This window comes from Leptonychotes weddellii, chromosome 1, assembly GCF_054177405.1.
Source record: "Leptonychotes weddellii isolate Sample4059 chromosome 1, ASM5417740v2, whole genome shotgun sequence".
Classification (NCBI taxonomy): Eukaryota; Metazoa; Chordata; class Mammalia; order Carnivora; family Phocidae; genus Leptonychotes; species Leptonychotes weddellii.
In genome coordinates this window covers 141,198,484-141,221,157 of record NC_138369.1, presented here as the reverse complement: position 1 = coordinate 141,221,157, position 22,674 = coordinate 141,198,484, and the positions used below count along the sequence as shown (strand labels likewise).

Here is a 22,674-nt window from a genome sequence, read left to right as displayed (position 1 = left end):
GCTTCTACCCCACAAGTAAGGTTTATGGTTGGTTGGTTGGTTGGTTTTTTTTTTTTTTTAAAGATTTTATTTATTTGAGAGAGAGAATGAGAGAGAGAGAGCACATGAGAGGGGGGAGGATCAGAGGGAGAAGCAGACCCCCTGCTGAGCAAGGAGCCCGATATGGGACTCGATCCCGGGACTCCAGGATCATGACCTGAGCCGAAGGCAGTTGCTTAACCAACTGAGCCACCCAGGCGCCCCGGTTGGTTGGTTTTTTTAAAGAAAACTTATCTTGATTCTCTTCTGAATAAACAGCAGTAAAATCATACAGTTTGAAGATTTTAGGATAACAACAAAACAAAAACCAAAAAACCTTCTATTTGAAAAAGCTGTGCATTTGAGGCAGTTTGCATTAAACGTGGCTAAATACTTTGTTAAAATATCTAGTAGACCATAAGTATTCTCTGAACTTCGATGCTCAGGCAAAGCACTCTAAGCCAATGGCAGTGTGTTCACTTCTGGTGTGTGATCACATCCCATACTTGCCCCGCCTTTCAGCTGGCCCAAGTACTCACTCATTTAAAAAGCATTAAATGAGAACAGCTGTGCCAGGTGCTAGGGATTCAGAGGTGACCTGCAAAGGTTTGTCCCTTCCATAGCGACAATGAGTCCTGAGAAGCAGCTTCGGATGGTACCTGCAGCATCATAGTTTCACGTACTTCCTCAGAGCAGAATGGATTCTGACTGCACCATTAGGCAGGAGAAGCTCCAGGTATTTTATATTAGATGATATTCTTTATCAAATGATAGGTGTCATCAAGAAAAAGCATGACTTGCGTATCTGTACGTATACATGTGCGTGCCTGTTGATGTGGGTAAAGGGAATGTTATCAATACACTTGGAGAATAGGGCATCCTCCCAATCCAAGCTGAGGAAGCGAATATGTTTGGATAACAAGGGCTATTTACAGGACTCGCTTCGGTTCCTGAGTTCCAGGTGGTAAGCACCAGTATTTAGGTAGTGAAAGATTCTTCCAAAAATGTGTCTCTGCCTATCTGGTTCTGAGTTTGGATAGCATCACCCCAGATAACAGGAGTTCATCTGGCAAGAGTTCAGATAGCAAGAAGCACCCGAACTTTTATTTCCTGGTGAAAACTCCTGCTTATCTTGTCCATAAACAAAACGAGAAACCCTTACTGTGGGGCTTGACTCAGTTCTGACTGAATTACTCGTGCTGAACTTGGAAAAGAGAATGTCATAAAGCAGTGCTGTAGCTCGGAAAGATCCAGAATGACAAACTCTTCCTTGTTTTTTATGTTCATGTAACACACCATTTTCCTCATGCGTTTGGCAAACTTGTAGATTAATATTATTCACTTATTCATTCATGCATTCATTCAACAAAAAAGATTGAGTACTTAGGAGGAGCTGGGTCTAAGGATACAAGGGAAACAATATAGTCTGTCCTCATGGAACTTAAGTCAATCAGGAAAAATAAACATGTAAATTTCTGTAAAGCAGTGTGAAAATAACATAATAAAGTCTGTGCAGAGAGTTGTACTAATAAGGGAGAGAAAGTATTTAAAAATAAGGATAAGTTATATCTGTATACTGTATTTAGAATATAAATTACCCTCTTGCAGATGATTTCATTTGATTCTTAAATCAAGCCAGCCTCCAGGTCTAGAGAGCATTATTGCCCCCATTTCAGCTGGGACTCAGTAAGGCTAAGTGACCCAGACCCACAAAGCTGGTGAGAGTCAATAATATGCTCTAACTCTGGACTTCTGACTGTTGTGCTGTTGCCCTTTTCCATATTCACCACTGACTTGAATATAGCATATTTCATCGCTCTGCTCCTTTCTGCTCCACTGGCCTGTAATTGTCTTACTAGTCCCTGAATCTGGTCAGATCTTCCTGGACACAGCTGTGAACCCCCAAAGTCACAATGCTTTTCATACCTGTAAATTCCTAGAACTTTAATCTGGCTGCAAAGGAAGCACAAAGCTTTCACTTAGTGATAATGATGGCGGCATGTGCCCAAAGCCAAGGGATCCTGGCATGCCGGAGCCCTCGCTGGTGGCAAGCAGATGTCTCAAGGCTGGAAAGATACTTGGGCCTCTCCACTCTGCTGGTCTCAAGAATATTACAGGGAGGCAGCATGCATTCCTAGGCCTCCACATCCACTGCAGGGAGAAACAAAGTCAAGAGTTTGTTCCCAAACGCCAGCAGGACGAGTGGCAGTCATTTCCTCTGGGCAATTGAACAAGCGTAGGAGAGAAGCATTTCTAACACCCAAGAGCTCTGTCCTAACTGAGGTACAGGGGTGCTCTCAGACTGGTTCCTGACCACTGGTTACCAGTTTAACCAAGAGGAAAAAGATCAGATAGGTGTATTTTCCCACAGTTGTAGAGGTGATTTTTTTTTTTTTCAGCAGGAAGTTAACCTAACTCTTAGGTGAAACTTTGGACCTGAGATCTTGTTTGCTTTGGTTCATCACCCTGAAAGGAAGGCATGAAATAGAGCCATTCTGACTGAATTTCTATGGTAGATTTCCCTAGATTCTTAGAAACCTTGCACTGCCACTGAAATCAAACGAAAGCAAGATTTGCCTAAGCTCAAGCACAGAGCAGCCATGGAGCCATAGAAGGGGACACAGACTGAAGTCAGAAGCCTGAGACTGAAGCCTGATCTGGTCCCTGGTATGGGCTGAATTATGTTCCCTGGAAATTCGTATATTGAAGCCCTAGGCCCCAGTTATCTCAGGATGTGACCGTTGGAGATTGGGTCTTTAAAGAGGTGATTAAGTTAAAATGAGGCCATTAGGGTGCGCCCTAATCCAGTCTGACTGGTGTCCTTAAAAAGGAGGAAATTTGGACATACAAAGAGACCCCAGGGGTGTGTGTGCTCAGAGAAAAGGTGACATGAAGACATAGCAAGAAGGCGGCCATCTACCAGTCAAGGAGAGAAACCTCAGAAGAACCCAAACCTGCCAACATCTCGATCTTGGACTCCCAGTCTTAGAACTGTGAGAAAATACGTTTTTGTTGTTGAAGTCACCCAGTCTGGCATTTTCTATGGCAGCCCTAGCATACCAATGTAGTCTCTCAACAATAGGGTGGCCTTGGACAAATTTCCTGAGCTCTCTGAGCTGTCTCTTTCCCGCCTCTTAAAGGGTTAGTATGACTGCACAAAACTGTAGAGTCTTAGCATGAAAATGCCTACCACAGTGACTGGCACAAATAGGCACACCGTCTCTGTCTGTAAAGAAACCCGGGAACACAGAGGGTCAGGCTGCTTCTCAGTGGGCTTCAAAAGCAAAGGGAAGTTTCTAATCGACTGCTCTGCTTATGGGACCTGGTGCTTCACAGGCCTGTTGGCAGTATCTGGCTCAGCCGTCTGCCCTGATCTCTCCCTGCTGAAGGCCAGGAGTTAAGAAAATAAAATGGCTTCTCCTCACAGGGAGTTGTACATTTTCCTGTCCTTGTACGTAATCCTGGTTATTTGATCCTTGCCTCGACGAGGAAGGTGGATACATGCAACCCGAAGCTGACATAGACCGCAGGTGGATGCCTTTCCCACATTTCTCTGCTCAGGCTCCAAGGATCCCCTGTGGTTTGGCTCTGGCTGGAGTCCCCTGGAGTTGCTACCAAGCTTTTAGTTCTCATTTCCCCATGACGACCAGGAGATGGCGCCAACATTTCATACCTAAACACTGACTAGGGGATTTTTTTTTTTTTCTTTTCTTTTCTTTTTTTAAAGAAAGCTCTACACCCAATGTGGGGCTTGAACTCATGACCCTGAGATCAAGAGTCACATTGCTCTACCGACTGAACTAACCAGGCGCCCCCTGGCTAGTGGATTTTAAAAAGAAGTGTTGGGGCACCCAGGTGGCAAAGTCGGTTGAGTGTCTGACTCTTGGTTTTGGCTCATGTTGTCATCTCAGGGTTGTGATCTCAGGTCGTGGGATGGAGCCCCTAGTGGGGCTCTGCGCTCAGCTCAGAGTCTGCTTGAGATTCTCTCTGCCCCCCCCCCCCCCAGTCTGTGTGTGTGTCTAAAATAAATAAATCTTTAAAAAATAAAGTAAAAGAAAAAGAAGTCTTGAATGGGTCAGGCTCAGGACTATAGTGGCCTTCTTGTGGGCCACTATGTATTGCAGGTCTCTACCGTCAAGGGAAGACTACTTGTGGCGCTTTGTTCTTGGCCTTCAGCTATTTCTACCCTACACTCTACCATGTATGATTTCTTCTCTTGTGCCAAACACTCACATAGTGCTTGCTATATCCCAGGCAAAGTTCTAAGCACTTCACATATATTACCTTATTTAATTCCCCCCCCAAAATCTACATGAGATAAGTAGTAGTTTTATCCCCATTTTACAGGGGGAGAGACTGAGGCAGGAAGAAACTGAATAAGTTAAGGTCAAATTGAGGTTATTAAATCTTCGGGAGACCCGGTTAAAAATGGACTTACTCCTGTGATGGCAGCTTATTAAATCCTAATTAACCTACTAACATAAAAATGCAAATTGGTTTATGAGATGCGTTTTATAGCCCATGGCCAGTTTTCGAGTCCCTGAGTGAGGGAAGTGACCCAGGACTGATCATTATTTTCCTGAGAAGAGGAAAAGAAATGCTAGCAAGGCCTGGACAGGGTCATCTAGGAGGAGATTGAGAGGTCAGGATGTATGCTCAAAGGGAGGGCAGCTTGGAAAGAGAAGATGACAACCAAGGAGAGCGTCACCAGAGGAAGAGAAAGGGGCCCCTTAAGATAAAAGTATTTTTATTTTTGACCTAGAGCAAATCCTTCCTAAAAAGTCTCCAGTCCCAGGATGGCTGGGTGGCTCAGTTGGTTAAGTGTCTGCCTTTGGCTCAGGTCATGATCTTAAGGTCCTGGGAATGAGCCCTGCATCAGGTTCCCTGCTCAGCGGGGAGCCTATTTCTCCCTCTCCCTCTGCTCCCCACCTCCCCACCCCTGCTCTTGCTCGCTGTCTCTCAAATAAATAAATAAGATCTTAAAAAAAAAAAAAAATCTCATCCCTTAACCAAATCATAAGCTATGGGTTGTGTCTTCCTTAAAGTCTGCCCAGATGCCAGACTATGCAGTACACTTCACTTCGCCCTCCCCTCTGCCCTCCATGGTATTTACATTTCCTGCTAATACAGAAGGTATCACATTAAATTGTTGTCATTTGTTGATGTCACTAAATGTTGAGCTGCTTCAGGCAAAACATTTCTGGATATCACATGGAAAATCCTTGAATTGTAAAATGTGACCAACCGACTGTGTTTGTGAGACCCCTGAGTAAGCAGTGGTCCATTAAGAAGCCACTCATACTGGGGCGCCTGGGTAGCTCAGATGGTTAAGCATCTGACTTCGGCTCAGGTCATGATCCCAGAGTCCTGGGATCGAGCCCCACATCGGGCTCCTGGCTCAGCGGGGAGCCTGCTTCTCCCTCTGCCTCTCTCCCTGCTCATGTTCTCTCTCTCTGTGTCTCAAATGAATAAATAAAATCTTAAAAAAAAAAAAAATTTCTTTAAAAAAAAAGAAGCCACTCATACTTCTGGAATAACTATATCCATATGGGAGAAGTGAACCCCACCCCTACTTCATACCATATATAAAAATTAGCTTGAGATAGATTTTGGATCTAACAGGAAAGCTAAAGCCATATGCTTAAAGAAGAAAACAGGAAAATATTTTTGTGACTTGGGACTAAGCAAAAGTTTCCTAGATAGGTCACAGAAATTATAAAAGAAAAGAATTTAAGGAATTGACGTCACCAAAATAAGCCATTAATAAAATTAGTAGACAAGCTATAAGCAAGGTTAAAATATCAAAAAGCATATCCAAGAAAAGACTAGTGTCTAGAATATATAAATAACTTCTACAACTCAACAATTAAAAGAAAAAGAAAAAAAAGAAAAGAATGGGTAAAAGAATTGAGCAGGTACTTTCCAAAGCAGACATACAAATGGCCAATAAGTACATTACAAACGGCTCAGCCTTAGTAGTCATCAGAAGAATGCAAATTAAAACACTTAGATATCTTTACATACCCACTAGAATGGCTAAAATTAAAAAGACTGCCAAATTTTGGAAAGGCTCTGAAGCAACCAGGATTCTCATACTTTGTTGATGGGATTATATAATGGAACAACCTCTTTGGGAAAAGATCTGGAAGTTTCTTATAAAATTAAATGTAAGCCTACCATGTAGTAAAGGAATTTTAGTCCTTGGTGTTTATCCAAAAGAAATGAAAATAAATGTCCACAAAAAGACTTAGATAAGAATGCCCATAACAGTTCTAGCCATAATATCCAAAAATGAGTAACATCCCATTTATTCATGAGTAAGAAAATGGATAAACAAACTACAGTACATTCACGCAGTGAAATAGTACGGTAATTAAAATGAAGAACAAGCTGCTGATGTATGCAACAACATGGATGGATTCCAAAACCATAATGCTGAGTGAAAGAACCTCACACAAAAGAATACATACTGCCTGAACTCCCATGAAATTCTAGAACAGGCAAAAATTTTTTTTTAAAGACTTTATTTATTTGACAGAGAGAGACACAGTGAAAGAGGGAACACAAGCAGGGGGAGTAGGAGAGGGAGAAGCAGGCTTCCCGCTGAGCAGGGAGCCCGATGTGGGGCTCGATCCCAGGACCCTGAGATCATGACCTGAGCCAAAGGCATCCGCTTAATGACTGAGCCACCCAGGTGCCCCCTAGAACAGGCAAATTTAATCAATGGTAGAAAAAAAAATTAGGATAATTGTTGCCCCTGGGAGGATGTGGGCAGGGATTGATGAGGAAGGTACATGCAGGAACCTTCTGGGGTGCTGGTAATGTTCTGTCCCTTGATATGGGTGTACATTACGTACATACATTTGTCACAACTCAACTAGTGTACCTTAGGATTTGCCCATTTTATTGGGTGCAAGTTTATGTCAAAAGAAATATTAAAACAAATATTGAGTCCTGGTTAATGATATGCATACTGGGATATTTGGGGCATGTGTATAGCTGTTTGCCATTGGAATTTGTCAAAAATATAAGATGTTTTGATGGAAGGATAGAGTGATGGGTTGACGGACAGCTATGTGGCAAGCACGTACTATAAAATGTTAGTGCTAAAGGGCGCCTGGGTGGCTCAGTCGTTAAGCGTCTGCCTTCGGCTCAGGTCATGATCCCAGGGTTCTGGGATCGAGTCCCACATCGGGCTCCTTGCTCGGCAGGAAGCCTGCTTCTCCCTCTCCCACTCCACCTGCTTGTGTTCCTGCTCTCGCTATCTCTCTCTCTGTCAAATAAATAAATAAATAAAAAATTAAAAAAAAAAAAATGTTAGTGCTAGAAGCTAGGTGGTGCATGCACTGCCCGTATATTTCTTTCAGCGTTGCAATATGTTTGAAAATTTTCGTGATAAAAAAAATTAGAGAACCTACCAATAATTAAGCTCTTGATCTTAGTCTTTCAAGGTCCTACTGACATGGTTATCTCTTTGGTGCTTGAGGCAGATAATCTCCTCTTCCAGAGCAGAAACCCTGAAAGTGCAGTTCTTTGTTGGAATAGACATCACTTCATCCCTGAAAGAGATCTACAGCTTCAACGGACGAACTGTGGGGGACTTGTGCTTTTATTGATGTACTTTTGTTACACGAATGGAAATGTCTTGTTTCCATTTCTGGAAGAGTCCTTTTCAACTCTACTCTCTGTCCTGTCTTCTGTGTAGGAATCTTCCTGCCATCCTGGACTGGGTGAAGACTCAGAAGCCCGGAGCCATGGGTGTCAACATCATCACATCCGACTTCGTGGACCTGGTGGACTTCGCCACGACTGTCATTGAATTGAATGACCTCCTCCAGGAGGACAGAGCTTTGGCTAAATGCTGATTTGGTTTTTATTTCAATGTTGGCTTTGTTGATCCAGGCCAGAGTTCTGAAGGGTTTCCTGTTGGGACGGCCCCTGGGCAGTGATGGGGAAGGAGGAGGAGGGCAGTTTCCCCTCTTCATAGGGCCATTTGGATAAAATTACAGAGCTTTTAATTGCATTTTTCCCAAATAAGACTTTTAAAAAAACTGAAGTCCAAGGGAAGAAGCATGTTTCGTGTGATCAAAGTCAGGGTCTCCCCAGTGGCTCATGATGTGGAATGTAATGTGGAAATGGGGTCTGCAGCTTCCTTCGAGTGTCTCCAAATTGGCCCGGTTTCCTGCTGTCTCCCAGGATGTTGTATGCGAGCCAGTGAGAAGACTGAACCAGAAAGGCATTCTTAGGCAAAAGAATGGCTCGTGGCAGGTGGGGAAGGCCCCGTGGGTGGCTCTAACATCAACCTGGGGCTTTGAGGGAGAAAGGGGCCAGGCACCACTTCTTCTGGCATCTCGAATATTACCACTTCTTCCCCGAGAGAGTAAGACTTCTGGTCACCAGGCCATTCCAGCCACAAGCTGTTCTTGCATAGCTGCTGCTTGGGAACTGGGCACCTGCGTTCTTTGGATAAACTGTGCATATTGCCTTTGGTATCAGAAATGTGTTTCCCAGTTGTAAAACATTGATTCCTTTCCATTTCTATTGGCCCCTTCTTAAAAGTGAAAGGAACAATGGTGGGGGATCTTTTCAGTGTGGGGCCCAACAGGAAATAGATATGCATGTTTGCTGCATGCCACATTTCTTTGGTTTTAATCCTATAACCTTTTCCCAAAATGGCTGCCAGGTAAACTCCTGCATCATTTTGGCAAAGTCCTCTTTGGAACGGGATCTTCAAGCCAGATCTTGGAATTGCATTTCATTGCTGCCTGCCGAGGACCCGGGTCTGTGCTGTGTCGTGTAAGGTATAACGCTACCGGAAGGCACCTTATCGTGGCACCGGGTTGGGGGGCAGCCGCGGGATGCGTGGGCAAGTGCAATGGATTTAAGGAGGAAGCTCCAAGTGGGTTTGGAGCTGTTCTGTAACTTCGTGAAAACCAGACTACCTCAGGGACATTCAGGATGACTTGTGTGTCATCAAGTGAGAGAGACCCAGTGCTGGAACGTTTCCAGTTTGCATCTCGATTGTTCTACTTTCTGCAGGTTGTTTTGGGCCTGCTAATCACCCCTGCAGGAGGGCTGTGAAACTCAAGAGGGGATTTTGGGTTTTGTTTTGTTTTTTTAATTGATAAGAGGTACTTATCTAGGAAGAGCCCTCCTGTGTTTCTATTTATTTATTTATTTATCCATTTATTTATTTATAGATTAAGTTCAGTGCTTCTTACCTCAAGAGCACTCACAAAGGCGCTTCCTGAACTTTTCTCACCCAGGCCCAGCGCCGCCCTGATCTTCAACGGGCCCGTGCGTTTCAGGACTGTGAGTGACCTCTGCCTGGGCTGGGGATGTTCCCAGCTCCCCCAGGCCTGTCGGGACAGTGTGCATTGTGTGGGTGTGGTGCAGAGCTGAGAAGCCCCTGGCAGACCACGCACGGGGTCAGAGGATGCAACGGGTCATGAAGAACTCTCAGTTCTTGAGGGAGAATCTCTAGTAGAAGGTCAGAAAGGAAGGATCTGGAAAGAAAACGGGGCATAGGAGTGTGTACGTGCTGATGCCCCTCAGAACTGTCTGAGGATCCCTAAGGAAATGTCAGCCTCTGGATTCTTAAGGCAGATAAACATGGACTCCTGGACGGATGTGTGTGTGTGTAAGGATCGTTGGGCCACCTCCCGGAGGCTCGCCATTCCTCCCCTGCCGGTGCTCACGCTGTGCGGCCGTGGGCGCCTGGGGTGAGCTGCCGAAAGCGCACGCGCATGCCCAGCTCGCGCTCTTCCAGCCTCTCTGTAAAGTCGGTTCATCCCTGACCTTTAGCTCCCGCGGCTGGAGGGGGGTCACAACACAAATGCCTCTGGGAAAATCTGGTTTAACTTTTCCTGTTCTTGCATTTGAACCCCCACTCCGAGAGGTTTCTGAGATTGTGCTATCCATTTTTTAGGGCCTTCTCTGGAAAGGAGTAAGAAAGGAAGTGCCCTCGCTTTCTCAGTTGTTCCTCAATTCTGCTATTAAACCCCAGTGACAAGCTCTGAAATCCCCGGCCTACCCTCAGGGTTTTATTTGTGTCATTATCGTTTCATTTTGGTCTTATTTTTAACTCTTGGTCCATTGCTAGGGACTAGATCGGTTCCCCTCTTTTAACCCTCTGTTACTTGGCAAAGAGATCAGGAGGCAAGAGGAGAATTACTCTGCTCTGTTTTATTTGAGCCTCAGCTTTGTCCAGGTGCTCAGTGCTATGAGGCCAGGTGCGTTGCAGGTATCTACACAGGACGCCAGTGACACCCAAGGGCTGCTAACTGTTCCGTGAAATGTTTACTTGATTTTTTCCTTTAGTTTTAAAAGATATAATTGCACTTCACTTAGGTCGTAACATTTAAGTGCATCTCAGTGTTTGCCTGGTAAAAGTCATCAAGCATGACCCAAAAGCACAGAAAACGGTCCCAAGGTCATGGGCACGGAGCCCTGCTCTATGTGGCAAGCGCAGGTGCTCACTCCTTACTGCTCTGGGTTGCCAGCCTGGCTTGCCTTCTGAAATTCTGCACAGGAGTTCTGGGAGATGGGAGGAAGATTATTTGCAGTTCGCCCTTGATAAACACCCTTGAATTGGCAGAATCTCTGCTCCAAGAAAAAGTTGTTCAACATATCACAAAGGACATATGCATTCTGCTCTTGGACCTAAGGCCAAGCAGGAGACTCCATGATGGGACAGAGGGAGAATAAACTTTAGGTCTACGACTCATTCTGCAACTGCCAACAATAAAAATGGTTGACCCACCGCATCATTTATTCTCACAAGATCAAATAAGGCTATCGTGCTTACTCAGAATTCACTTCAAGATCAAATAAAAAGCTACTTGACTGAGCCAAAGAGGGCTTTAGTTTCATAGGATTTGGGGCCATAGTTCTTCTGAAATGTAGGCTGAGTTTTTCATGAATTCTCTGGACCATTCGCCACATTTCCATGGCTTTGTGGCAAAGGGGACAATCACAGGTTTCAGTTAGATTAGAGCACTGTTTAAAGGCTTGAACTTGGAGCCTATTAGAAGTACCACTGTGGTTTCATGGGCACAGAAGATATTCTTAGGGTTGGAGAGAGAAGTCAAGATGGAACTGATGGAAGGGATGATAAATGATTGTGGATTAAATTTTAAATTAATGGCAGACCAAAGAGGATCATGCCAAAACTATTATATATATGCTGTATGAGACCTCTAATAATTAAGTTTAGTCATTTCCTCAGCAGTGAGTCCAGACCCCTGAATTCTTGGGAATAGTTAAGCCACAGTCCGAACCCAGGATTTTTATATAAACTCAAAGAAAACACACGATCTGAGCCCAGGTCATGATCAATCTTAAGAATCCTAGTTCTTCTTTCATGACTTCACATTCACATCACAAAGTGGATGTTTCTGTTCAAGAAGATGATGGTGGAGCATTCTGGAATGAAATGCAGTTTTGTGGTGGGTCAGGATTTTGTTTCTGAATCCTGCCATAAGAAAGTGTCCCCCAAAGAGACATGATTACAACCTGGCAAGAAAGCTTAGTGCTAAGCAAACGGTGGAGAAGCCGAAGAAATTACAACTGAAATGAAATGGTTTCTTTTCACGGAAGCACTAGGGCTACACAAATTCAGGTCATCTTACCAAATGAGTTCGTGCCCCGGGTGCAGTTTTTGTAATGTTCTTTGTGGGCTGACTGCAGTTTTTTACTGGGAGGTTCTGGGAAATGGAACAGGCTAACAAGTGGGGCACAGCCATGAGACTTCTCTCTCATGGCTTTGCAGCTAAGTGACCCTGTGCTACATCTGCCTTGGTTCCTTAATCTGGAATAAAGATGTTGTCTGCTACTTTAGTGCTGTTCTGCACACCTTGGTGGACTAGCTCCCCAAAACATCAGGCCCCTAATGATTAAAGTAAATGCCTCATACTCGGGGGTACCCAGTTCGGTCATTCTTCCTTGTGTGGCATGTGTGAAGAAATGCCATTTGGGTTCATTGCTCAAAAGCGTGGTGTGGGATGAGGGAACTGGTGCCTTTAGTAATCCGTAGAACGAGATGCGTGTAGCTGCATGAAATCAGCCGACGCCCACTTGCGTTTCTGAGAGGTGGGCTTGCCCAAGTGCATGCTAAACAGTCATGTTACGCCACAAGGGAATGAATAGAAACTGCTAACATCAAATGTCCTGACAGGAAGTTTGTTCTGAATGGCACAGAACGTAGTTGTCCCTCAAAATTCTGCCACCTTTCCAGTCCTCCTTGGCCCTCTGCCTCAGATGGCTTCCTAGTATTTGCCATCATCGCTTTGTCACTCACAAATGTTACCTTGGGATACACAGGAGTGAATTGATTAGGGGATAAGTGATTTCGCTGGAAATTGACCCTAACTCCAAGTGATCATGGACAGCCCTTTACTACCCCAGGATGTATGGCCGCCTTATCTTCTGGCTTCCCCGGCTTCCTACTAGAAATATTGATACAGGCCCCCGTATCGCTGCACGGACCCTGAACCTGGAAGAATACAGTACAAATGGCTATCGATGTTGTTGAAATAGCAGTCTTAAAATGCTATAAAAATATTCTAAGAGAACGCTTTCGATCCTGCAGTGGATATAGTGTTCTAGTCTTTTCTCCAACGAAACTTATTCTTAGGGTTTTTCAGACTCCTTTCTAAGCTACATAGTTTGGATACAATATTTTTCTTCTCTTCACTGGGAACTCAATCCCACAGTCTATTGAGATAACCTCATCAATAGTCAAGAGACATTTTCCATCTCATTCCTTCTGATCTCCACAGAAGTCCACTTTCTCCTCTTGTCTCCTGGCCATCCTTTATCATCTGCCAATTACTATAAATAACAGAATGCTGGCAAAACTTACACAAAAAGGCACACGTGTTCAATGATGCCCAAATGCACTCTTACCACCGAGGTTATTGCTCCGTACTGTCCCAAAGGCATAATTCTGCCCCCCCCACTCCCCCACAGCCACACACAGAATCTGATTGGAACCCAGAACTTGAGGCCAGTGCTTCATTCAACTAGCAGGAGCTTGCTCACAAGCTTGTAGCCCAATGAGAAGCATAGCACTTTGAAGTCAAACAGGCCTTCAGTCGCTTTGTATATTTGCAGTTTTACATTTGCTATTAGTTTATAGCCACTAATAACACTGCGGTCATGAATCTATAGTATCAATATGATAAATCTTAGAACATATTCTAGACACAGTGGTACCTTGCTGCTACTATACTTACTAATTTACGCCCCAATATTAATAAGTATCACATACAGATTGTGTATGCATTGTTTGTCCTGGATATATGCCAACTATGATCAGCACTTAGAAAATACAGACATTATCATAGTGAAAATACGTCTTGGTCAATTCAGATGATACGTGAATCTGATAAATACTCTATTAGATATTATGTTTGTCCTCTAGGCTTGTTTTATATTACAGTGCATGCTGTTTGCTAAGTTAAGTAAAAAAATAATAATAAATTGTACCAATTTTAAGGTTAGAGTTAAAATTTTACATATATGCTGCTTGGTACTCTGAAATGTATTTTGTGGCTTAATTATCTTATTCACACACGTTTCACTTGGCTTTTCCCCCCCTAGGAAATCATTATTCAAATATATCTCTCCTTCTTTCTTATAAACTGGATCATACTGCTTAATTCAACCTAAAACATTGTAAAGCCAGATTACCTCATTTTAACTGTGAAAAAAAAATTAATAGGTATGACATGATGTCTTTTCTTGTATTTTATTTGAACTACCTAAATAGGCCTAACCCCAATAATAAATATAAAACTTCAGCAGGCACTTTTCCTTGATTCTACGTGCATTTTATTATCGGCCCACTTCTAATTTTTTTAAAGGCTATAGGCTCGGGGCGCCTGGGTGGCTCAGTCGGTTAAGCGGCTGCCTTCGGCTCAGGTCATGATCCCGGGGTCCTGAGATCGAGTCCCACATCAGGCTCCCTGCTCGGCGGGGAGCCTGCTTCTCTCTCTCCCTCTGCCTGACACTCTGCCTACTTGTGCTCTCTATCTCTCTGTCAAATAAAAATCAAATCTTTAAAAAAAAAACAACAAATAAAGGCTATAGGCTCAGCGTCAGTAAGATGACTTATCATATGATATTGGATGAGGAATCCATGGGAACTGGCTGACCATGCCCGCAGTCCCTGAGATGAGCATGAAATGTGCTCACAGCCTTGTCACCCGTGCCTTTCCGAGCTTCACCCCCCAACACTTCAGCTGTTTCTCGTAGGCTTGGGCCAGGTCCTCCTGGCCTCCTTATCCTCACCCGACCACCATCTCCAGCCCACGTTACTCTGAGCGACTGCCAAATGCCCGGAGATAGAACAAGGCAGAGATGACGTGTTTGTCCACACACAGAGTCAATAATGAGAGGGCGTCCAGGCCCTGTTGGCAACGAAGATTCCAATATTTTCCTCATTCTTAATTCTTTTTAGTAGAATACTGGAGCCCACTTAATTTCAGTGAATTTCTCTTTTTGCCCTCTGCCTTACAAAAATAATGGGTTGAGGTGAAAGTCCTGTGTATGAATTTAGTAGCGATGAAATTAATTCCATGTTATCATTCATTTCAAATAGTTGAATGTTACAATAGCTAATTAGGGATAATCACATGTAGCAATTGAATAACAAGGTAAGAGTCAGATTTTTCACCTGTATTTTAGTCAGTGTCTAGTAAATCTACCATACTATCCTCTGGTTGGCTTTCATATGCACCATGTTCAGTCATTCCCATTTGGTTTCAATAAAAAATTACATGATGAAGTTAAGGCTGGGTCTAACCATAAGCAAAGCGGGTAAAACCTGCATGGGGTAATTGCAAAGACTCCACTGGCCTGCCTCAATATCTGAACATACACTTGGGTTGAGACATTGCTCTATGAATGGAGCTGGTACATTGTGTACAAATGAAGATTTCATTTTGTAGCTGGGTTCTGAACATTCTAGTTAGCACGGAAGCTATGGCAACAGGCATTTCAGAGATGCACAGCCCTGTGTTTCTATCCCAACTCTAGCACGTCCTGGCTGTGTAACTTTAGGCAAACTAACATCTCTAAATATATAGGATATAGGACTAATCATACCTCCTCTGATGGGTTGTTGAGAAGTCCACATAAGAAACTATACAGAAAGCATTTTAGCCCAGAGCCTGGCACTCAGAAATTCTCAAGAGTAGTTTTATTAGTCTTAGTTTGGGGGTGGAGACTTTGCACCCACCCCCTCCCAGTACCCGGTACGATCCCTTCAACCTGGCTAACTTCTAACCCTTGTGTTGATTGGTAAATGATTTAGCAAAAACTAATTCATAAGAAGGGATACAGATAAATTCAGACAGTGAAAGAGAAGTTGCACGATCACTGGACCAGCTCTGCATGGCTCAGAGAGTGAGTGGGGTTCATGCCCCTGGTGGTATGCCAGATGATGTGAGGTGGACGGTCGTCACATCCTTGAATAACATTCATGTCATTAATCACTTAATCATTCTGATTAGTAGAGAGGAAAGTCTCAGCTTAGTGATGAAAACCCTCTAACCCTTGTTTACCTAGCAAAAATTTTTTTAAAAGGCAATAGCCTCCAGCTAACATTTAATACCATTTTGTTTGCATTGTATTTATTTTATGGTTACCTTCTCTTTATGGCAAGTGATACTGGGTTTTTCAACAGTGATATAAAATTTCCTTTCAAAGTAAATTTTTAAAAAATCCACTGTGAAGCTATGGGAATGACCTTTGTTTACGATCCTTTCCAGGTTGGAAAAAAAAAACTGCCACACACTTGAGTCAACTGCACACTTTGGTCAAGAACTAGGTTTTGCTGTGTTCTTTCCAAACATCCTTAACTAAATAAATAAGTATATAAACAAACTGCTATTTGAGATAGAAAATCCCCTCTTTTTTCGCAAGGATACTCTCCATGTCTCCTGTAGAAGTCCGTGCCCCGACCACCCTCTTTCCCAGCCATCCTGTGCAGCAGTTTAAATGGGCAGGAGAGAGGTGCCCAGTCACCCAGTCCCGCTGACGGCCACACCCAGGGTTACACACAATGCAGAGAGCAAACCCTGCTTCCTCGACTTGGGAAGTGAGTCCTCTTCTGTGAATCCCTGAGGTTAAGATGCCTGGATGCCCCAGATTTTTGTTGTGCTTTTTTTTTGTCCTTCCCCCAAAGGAATTCTTCTTGATCAGCAGTATGTTTCTTTATTTATCCCTCGGCAGATCTGCTCACTTGGACTGAAGGAGTGTTATTATTTTTAAGATTCAAAACCTTTCATTCTCAGAGAGGGTAGAAGGTTGCAAGGGAGGGACAGTGGCCAAAGCCCATGTGCCTCAAACCTCACCCAGAATGGCCTGGGCAAGTGCCAGTTAAACAAAAGTGCTAATCAGACCAGGCGGTTTGCACAGCTGGGCAGTGTTTTTGGAGAGCACGGGTGGGGAAGGGGGACCCAGGAGTGTCGCCTCCATCCAGTAGCATCATGCAACTGGGAGAAGCCTGAGGCAAGCAGATGGCTTCAATCTAAGGGGCCTGCTGTCTAAAGGATGGGACTTATCCTGTGGAGAAAGGCCCTGAGAAGCAGAGCTCTCATTGCAAAAGGGGCCACTGAAAGCTATTCTTTGTTTAACCTGAGAACTTCTCTGCCTTGTGGCCTAAAGACTTTCCTGCCTCCATCCTTAATGGGCGTTTGCTCAACCTGGGCCCAGCAGTCTCATTTCTAGGCCTCCACTAAGCATCAGTGGACCTGGAGGAAGACATTAGATCACCTTTTGTAAAAGCTTCCCCCTTCCCCAACAAGCTTGCGGGTCTAGAACTAACTTGCCACATCAGAGGGGTCAGTGGACTACCTCAGCAGGACCAGAATGCCCTGACATCACACACAAAATTTTGGAAGTATGTGCACTTCTTTCTAGTAGAGGATCGGTAGCTCTTCTCAGATTCTCAGAGGAAACTATGATCCTAAGAAATTTACGTACCACTGTCTATCAATACCTGTGAGAATGAACGATCATTTAAAGGTTGTTAAGCAAGCAACGATGGCCGACATAGGCCTTGGTCTTTCCTATTTAAAAAAATGAACTAAACTAAGACATATGAATTTGTTGATTATGGATGCTGTCTTTCAAGAGGTAAAGTTGGATAGAAAAAGATAAAAAGGAACAGATTAAGCAAGTCCAAAGGACTTGTTAGGTGGGCTCTAGCATGAGAGGGCAGTGGGAGATGGGAGAAACCAGACACACTGGCAGACATGGAGGGGTGGCTGGGTGCCCTGCACAAGTCTGAACACCACATTTCAGAGGGAGGTGGACAAATTGGAGCCTTTCAAGAGAATGACGGCTAGGAGGGTGAAGGGTCTAGAAGTAATGTCACCTGAGAAACTAGGGATGTTGAGTTTAGAAAAGACTGAGAAAAGGGTGATGGTGATATCTTCAAGTATTTTCAAATTGTTAGATGACGAGATATTAAAATCTTATAAATTTATATGTGGAAGGACCAAAGAGCTTTTGTCCAGGTGCTGATGTTACAGGAGAGAAAACTGAAAGAGAGAAAAGACTGGCCCAAGGCAGTGCTGGGACTAGAACCTGGTTTCTGAGTCTCCACCCAGCGTCCTTCCCCAACACTTGCAACTGCCTCCCTGAGTGCCTGATAATGCCGAGAAGAACTAGGACCCATGAGTTGCCATTTCAAGAAGGTAGAGCTTGGCTCAGTAAAAAGCATTCCTATCTGAGATCATGAGCTCACCATCAAGCAGAGTATTTCTGAGAGTGTGCATTAGTTTTCTATAGTTGCTATAATAAGTCACCACAAGCTTCGTGGCTTACAACAGCACACATTTGTTACCTTTCAAGTCTAGAGTCAGAGGTCTAAAATGGGCCAGCCCAGGGCAGCATTCCTTCTGGAGGTTCTAGAGGAAAATTCATTTCCTTGCCTTTTCAGCTTCTAGAAGCCATTCCTTGGCCAGTGGCCCCTTCCTGCATCTTCAAAGTCAGCAGCATAGCATCTTTAATCTCTCTCTGACTCCACTTCTGTCTCCATGTCTCCTTTGATTCTAGCATCTTACAAGGACCCCTGTGATATACTGGCCCACCTGGATATTCCAGGATAATCTCCCATCTCAAAATTCATAACTTGATCCCATCTACGAAATTCCTCTTACCATGTAAGGTGACATATCCACAGGCTCTAAGGATTTGGACATGGACATCTTTGGGCACTCTTCAGCCTACCACGGAGTACTATAGAAAGTGCATGGACATTGGTATAGTTTTAGAACAGTGAGTTCAAATCCTGATTGAAGCACCTACTCAACGCATGACTATTATCCCTTCGAGCTTCTCTTCCCTCACCGATAAAATAAGTATAAAATTTCAAGGTTACTACGAGGATTTATGTATATATATCTATATATCTATATCTATATATGTATATATAGATATATAAATGCCTAGTATATAGTGCACATTCAGTAAGAGGCAGCCAGGTTCGTTCAAGAAATTTCCGGATGATTCTCACCAGACAGGAATTCAATAGAAGAAACTCTATTACATGAGAGATTGGCTAAAGTGACTTCCAAATTCCCTTCTGGGATTGCTACAAGAAAAAGAAGTGGAATAAAAGGATTTTCCTCCCATATATACCAGTCTACTTCACAGATCTGGTTGCAAGGTCACAGCTTTTCTGGATAGTCAATAGCTAACAGATCTGCTTTCTGCCCCCACGGTGCTGCTATCAGGCTTGAACAGGACTGAGAGCCTGGTCTGGTCTGCAATGATTGGCCAGACCAGGCAGCTGAGACCAGTGCAGGCTCCCTCCTTCATATCTGTCAACATACCTGACTGCGAGCAAGTCACAGCCCATGACCGCTGTCTGCAGGGGCCAGGGAAAGCAGGAAAGCAAATGGAGGGAAACACCTTGATTTAGTGCTTGAGGAAAAGTGAAAGCCTGTGTTGATGCTTCTTACCACCGTCCCAAACTCTTCAGCAAGGACTGGAACAGTCATGGGCCACCACTGCTGAGTCAAGAAGGAATTTGAGAGAAGAATCCAGATTCTAAAGCAGCAATCAAGGTAGGCAATCTGGTCATGGGCCTTTCTCTCAAGATCACAATACAAGCACTTTGTTCAGCCTTGTAGCCAGGGTGTCTCTGATGATGGCCTACTGAAGGAGATGTATGTTAGTTGTGGGCGCATGTCAAGAGAATTCAGTCATTTATCCACCAACATATTCTGCAAGATGGGCTGTTATTTTTCTTCCATTCTTGCTCCCCTTTAAAAATCGTCATTGTTCCTCTACATATTTCAAAGGTTTAGAAAGTTTACTATCTTTCATTATAAAAATCGTATGTGTGATTTCTTGAAGTTCTTCCATTAGTCATGGCTCTTCAAACATAACTCTGTTCCAGAATTTTGTTTGCATGAATTCTTGATACTTTCAAGATATAGCATGACAGTTGGCATTATAATTCTGAAGAACACACTGTCCAGAAAACTGTCAAACTCAAAATGATAGGCTCTCCTAGGAAGCCATATGCATTTTTCTGCTCTGGAACCTAAGGAGTTAAAGGTCTTGAGATTGCTGGAGCAGAATCAAGCCTATTTACCTAAGCTTATCACCCAGGGCAGCTGGGTCAATCATTTACTGATGAAAGGCTGTTTCCCAACTTTGACAGAAGACCGCTAAAGTTCTTGCCTGACTATCTCTATAGAACAGACACAAGGCAGTGTAGAAGGTACTGCACTTTGTGGCGAGAGCCCGTATTCTCTTCTGACCAGAGACGTTTTTCTCCTACCCAGAGTTGTAAATGCCACAGGGTCCTTCCCTAGCTCAACAACAAATAAACATGAACAAGACCCATGCACAAACTAAATACCTGATGTCACCTCCCGCATGAGAGCTTGGGGCTTTGAAGAAGCTTCCCCTACTTCAGGAGGTCTACTGGGAAGAAATAGACTCGAGAACAAGTTATCAAGTGATTCTCTAGGAGGAGTAAGATTATTAAGTAATCACCAAAAAACATGGAATTTTTCCCCTTCAAGTCTACACATTCCAGAAATATGTCCTTTTTAATAAACATGATCCACTCTGCTTTAGGTCTGAATCTAACTCTTCCAGAAAGGTTGTCATATTGTCATCCTATATACTTGTCAGGTCTATGCAATGGCTCCGAGCTCTTATCATTGTTAGAAGCCCTGGTGATAGAGAAGCCCTATTTTTCTGAACTCCCTTTAGGGAAGGGGTTGGGCCATTTACTCAACAAGGTAATGTTTGACACTATTTTGTCAATCATTTACGGAATTGAAGTGTATCCCCTTTAGTGTGGTTTGTGGCAGGAATTTTTATGTGGCTCAGGCAGTTAACTCGATGCAGGAGTGGAGGCCATTGCGGAGGGTAACGCAGACACAAATCCCATGTGTGATTTTGGGTGAGTCTGTGGCTAACTCCCAGGAATGTGGGGAAGAATTACGGAAACTGATACATTTCTGTGAAGATATTAACTCTGTAAAATGTTAAGTGTGCGTCTGGCTGGTTTCCAGAGAATGTTCATAGATAATGCATGTGAAGGGGGTGGCTTAGAGGGGGGTGGGGAGTGTGTCAGAACATTCCAACGCATCGGCCAGATTTACCCACAATACCTTAGGCTGCCTTAGGAACAGATAGGTCTTATCTATCCTTTCTGCACAGCATCCGCTTAAGCCAAAACCCTGGTGGCCATTGAGAGTATATCCAGCTTTTCTTCCCATTTCAGGCATACTGGATATTAGGCGGGGGGAAGTTACTCTTGAGATTGACTAAACGAGATAGACAGTATTATTCCTTTTACAAGTTAGGAAGTTAGAACCCAGAAGTTAATTAATTTGCCCAAGTTTACTCAGAGGCTGGGCCCGGATTCTACCAAATTCTGCCTCATTTCCAATCCAGTGTTTTTCCCAAGTGGTCATGGAGTTAAGCACATGTGGGAACATAAATTGTGGTGTGTGTGGGCGTTGGGGGGGGTCACTGAGGAAAGCAAGGCTGACTAGTGGATATGAGCTGAGATGAAGTGAAATTGTAATTAATTTTCTTAGTTCCTGGAGAAGGATTGGAATGATGTCATAGTTCAAATGTCGTACTTAAGTTGGGGCTCATGAATTTGAGTCTCTGGAATAGAAAGGGGCGGAGATCTAGCTTGAAAATTCCCTGGGTTTACTTAAGAAATATACAGGACTGGGAAGACTCCAGGGACCATCACTACTAGGACTGGGAACACTTCGCTTTGCTCCCCGCCTGTTCCTCCCCTTTCCTTCCCCTCCAAGAAGGTCCTGTCTCATCAGTGCTGGTGTTCTGGTTATAGTGGTACCCAGCTGACCACTGAGGAAAGCAAGGCTGACTTCACCTCAGCTCATATCCACTCATCTAAATCCCTGGGATTTGGGCAGAAAGAGGCTTAAAGCAGGAGAACCTTCAGCAATCTATCATATCAAGGCTCCTGGTAATTGCAACCCAAAGAGACCCATGTGAGCCTGGAGTCCAAATGGCTTGTTGGTGTCATTCAAGCGGTAAATGCATAAGGTCTTCCTTTCCTACCAACCTCTATTTCACTTTCGTTCGGATACACCCTAAAAATTCCATTAGCTGTCTGGCAGAAATCCCAAAGCAGCTACAATTCCTGAGCATTTACAAGATCAAGATAAAGAAATGCCACCGTGAGATGTGGTTGGCTAAATATCTTTGAACGGAGAATTTGCTCTTTATACTGACCCACCTCATACATACCTCAGTGTGTGATAACAAAGGCATTACAAATAGGGATCGCGTTGCCAAGTCCACTGAGTAGGTGCCATGTTTGGAGACAGCTGACCCCGCATGAACTGTACTCACAGGCTATCATTTTTGTGACCTAAAACATTAGGATAAAGGGAAAAAGTTGGAGCTGAAATACACGGACTCATAACAACATTTCACCTTTATCCAGTGCCTCTGACAACCAGGAAATGAACTACTGTCTTTTTTTATCTACATTTTTTTAAAATTTAATCCTTATAATAAACTTATGCAATTTGCTCAATTCACACATATTGGATAGCTAGTAAGATGAGGTGAAATTTAAACTGGGGTCTGTCTGGCCAAAGCCCATGTTCTTTAGCACTCTGTTTTGGGAGAAATACCCAATGGTATCTATGTTATTTGTATTCCAAGTGTAAAAGAGAATGGAGTCCTTTCTAAATTATTAGCTTGGATCCTCAGAGTATATATTTATGACTCCCTCCCCCAGGTGTTCTTGATCCTATGCAGGCATAAAACCCAGTATCAGAGTAGTTTTCCTCTCCTCCAGGGAAGTAACACACACACACACACACACTCCTCACCCTCAGCTCAGCATTTTGATCCCTTTCTGAAATTGCGAAAGAAAATCGTCCTCTTCTTCTGGTCAACAAACATTGTTTTGTTGATTTGTTTGATTTTAATGTAACATAGAGACAAATTTTTCATTTATTGTACCAGGACCTTTTATTTCCGCAGTCCAATCTCTCTCTCTGAGCAAGGGAAATACGTCAAAACTCCCCATATGGTTTTCTTTCATTTTCATCACAGCCCCGTAAGGGCGGTGTCATGTTCAGACACATCCTTTCACACAAGGAACCCGACACTCAATAAAGGCGAGTG

At 43.6% G+C, this 22,674-nt stretch overlaps 1 protein-coding gene across 1 annotated transcript in view; it reads left to right on the top strand.

The window, feature by feature from the left end:
* The window catches only part of PLCXD2 (phosphatidylinositol specific phospholipase C X domain containing 2), a 57,906-nt gene extending 35,875 nt beyond the window's left edge, over nt 1–22,031 (top strand). Inside the window, exons 4-5 of the mRNA XM_081815643.1 lie at nt 7,509–7,610; nt 7,683–22,031. Coding sequence (XP_081671769.1) covers nt 7,509–7,610; nt 7,683–7,883 — 303 coding nt within the window. The 3' untranslated portion in view covers nt 7,884–22,031. The remainder of the gene's footprint in view (nt 1–7,508; nt 7,611–7,682) is intronic.
* The last annotated feature ends 643 nt before the right edge of the window (nt 22,032–22,674 follow it).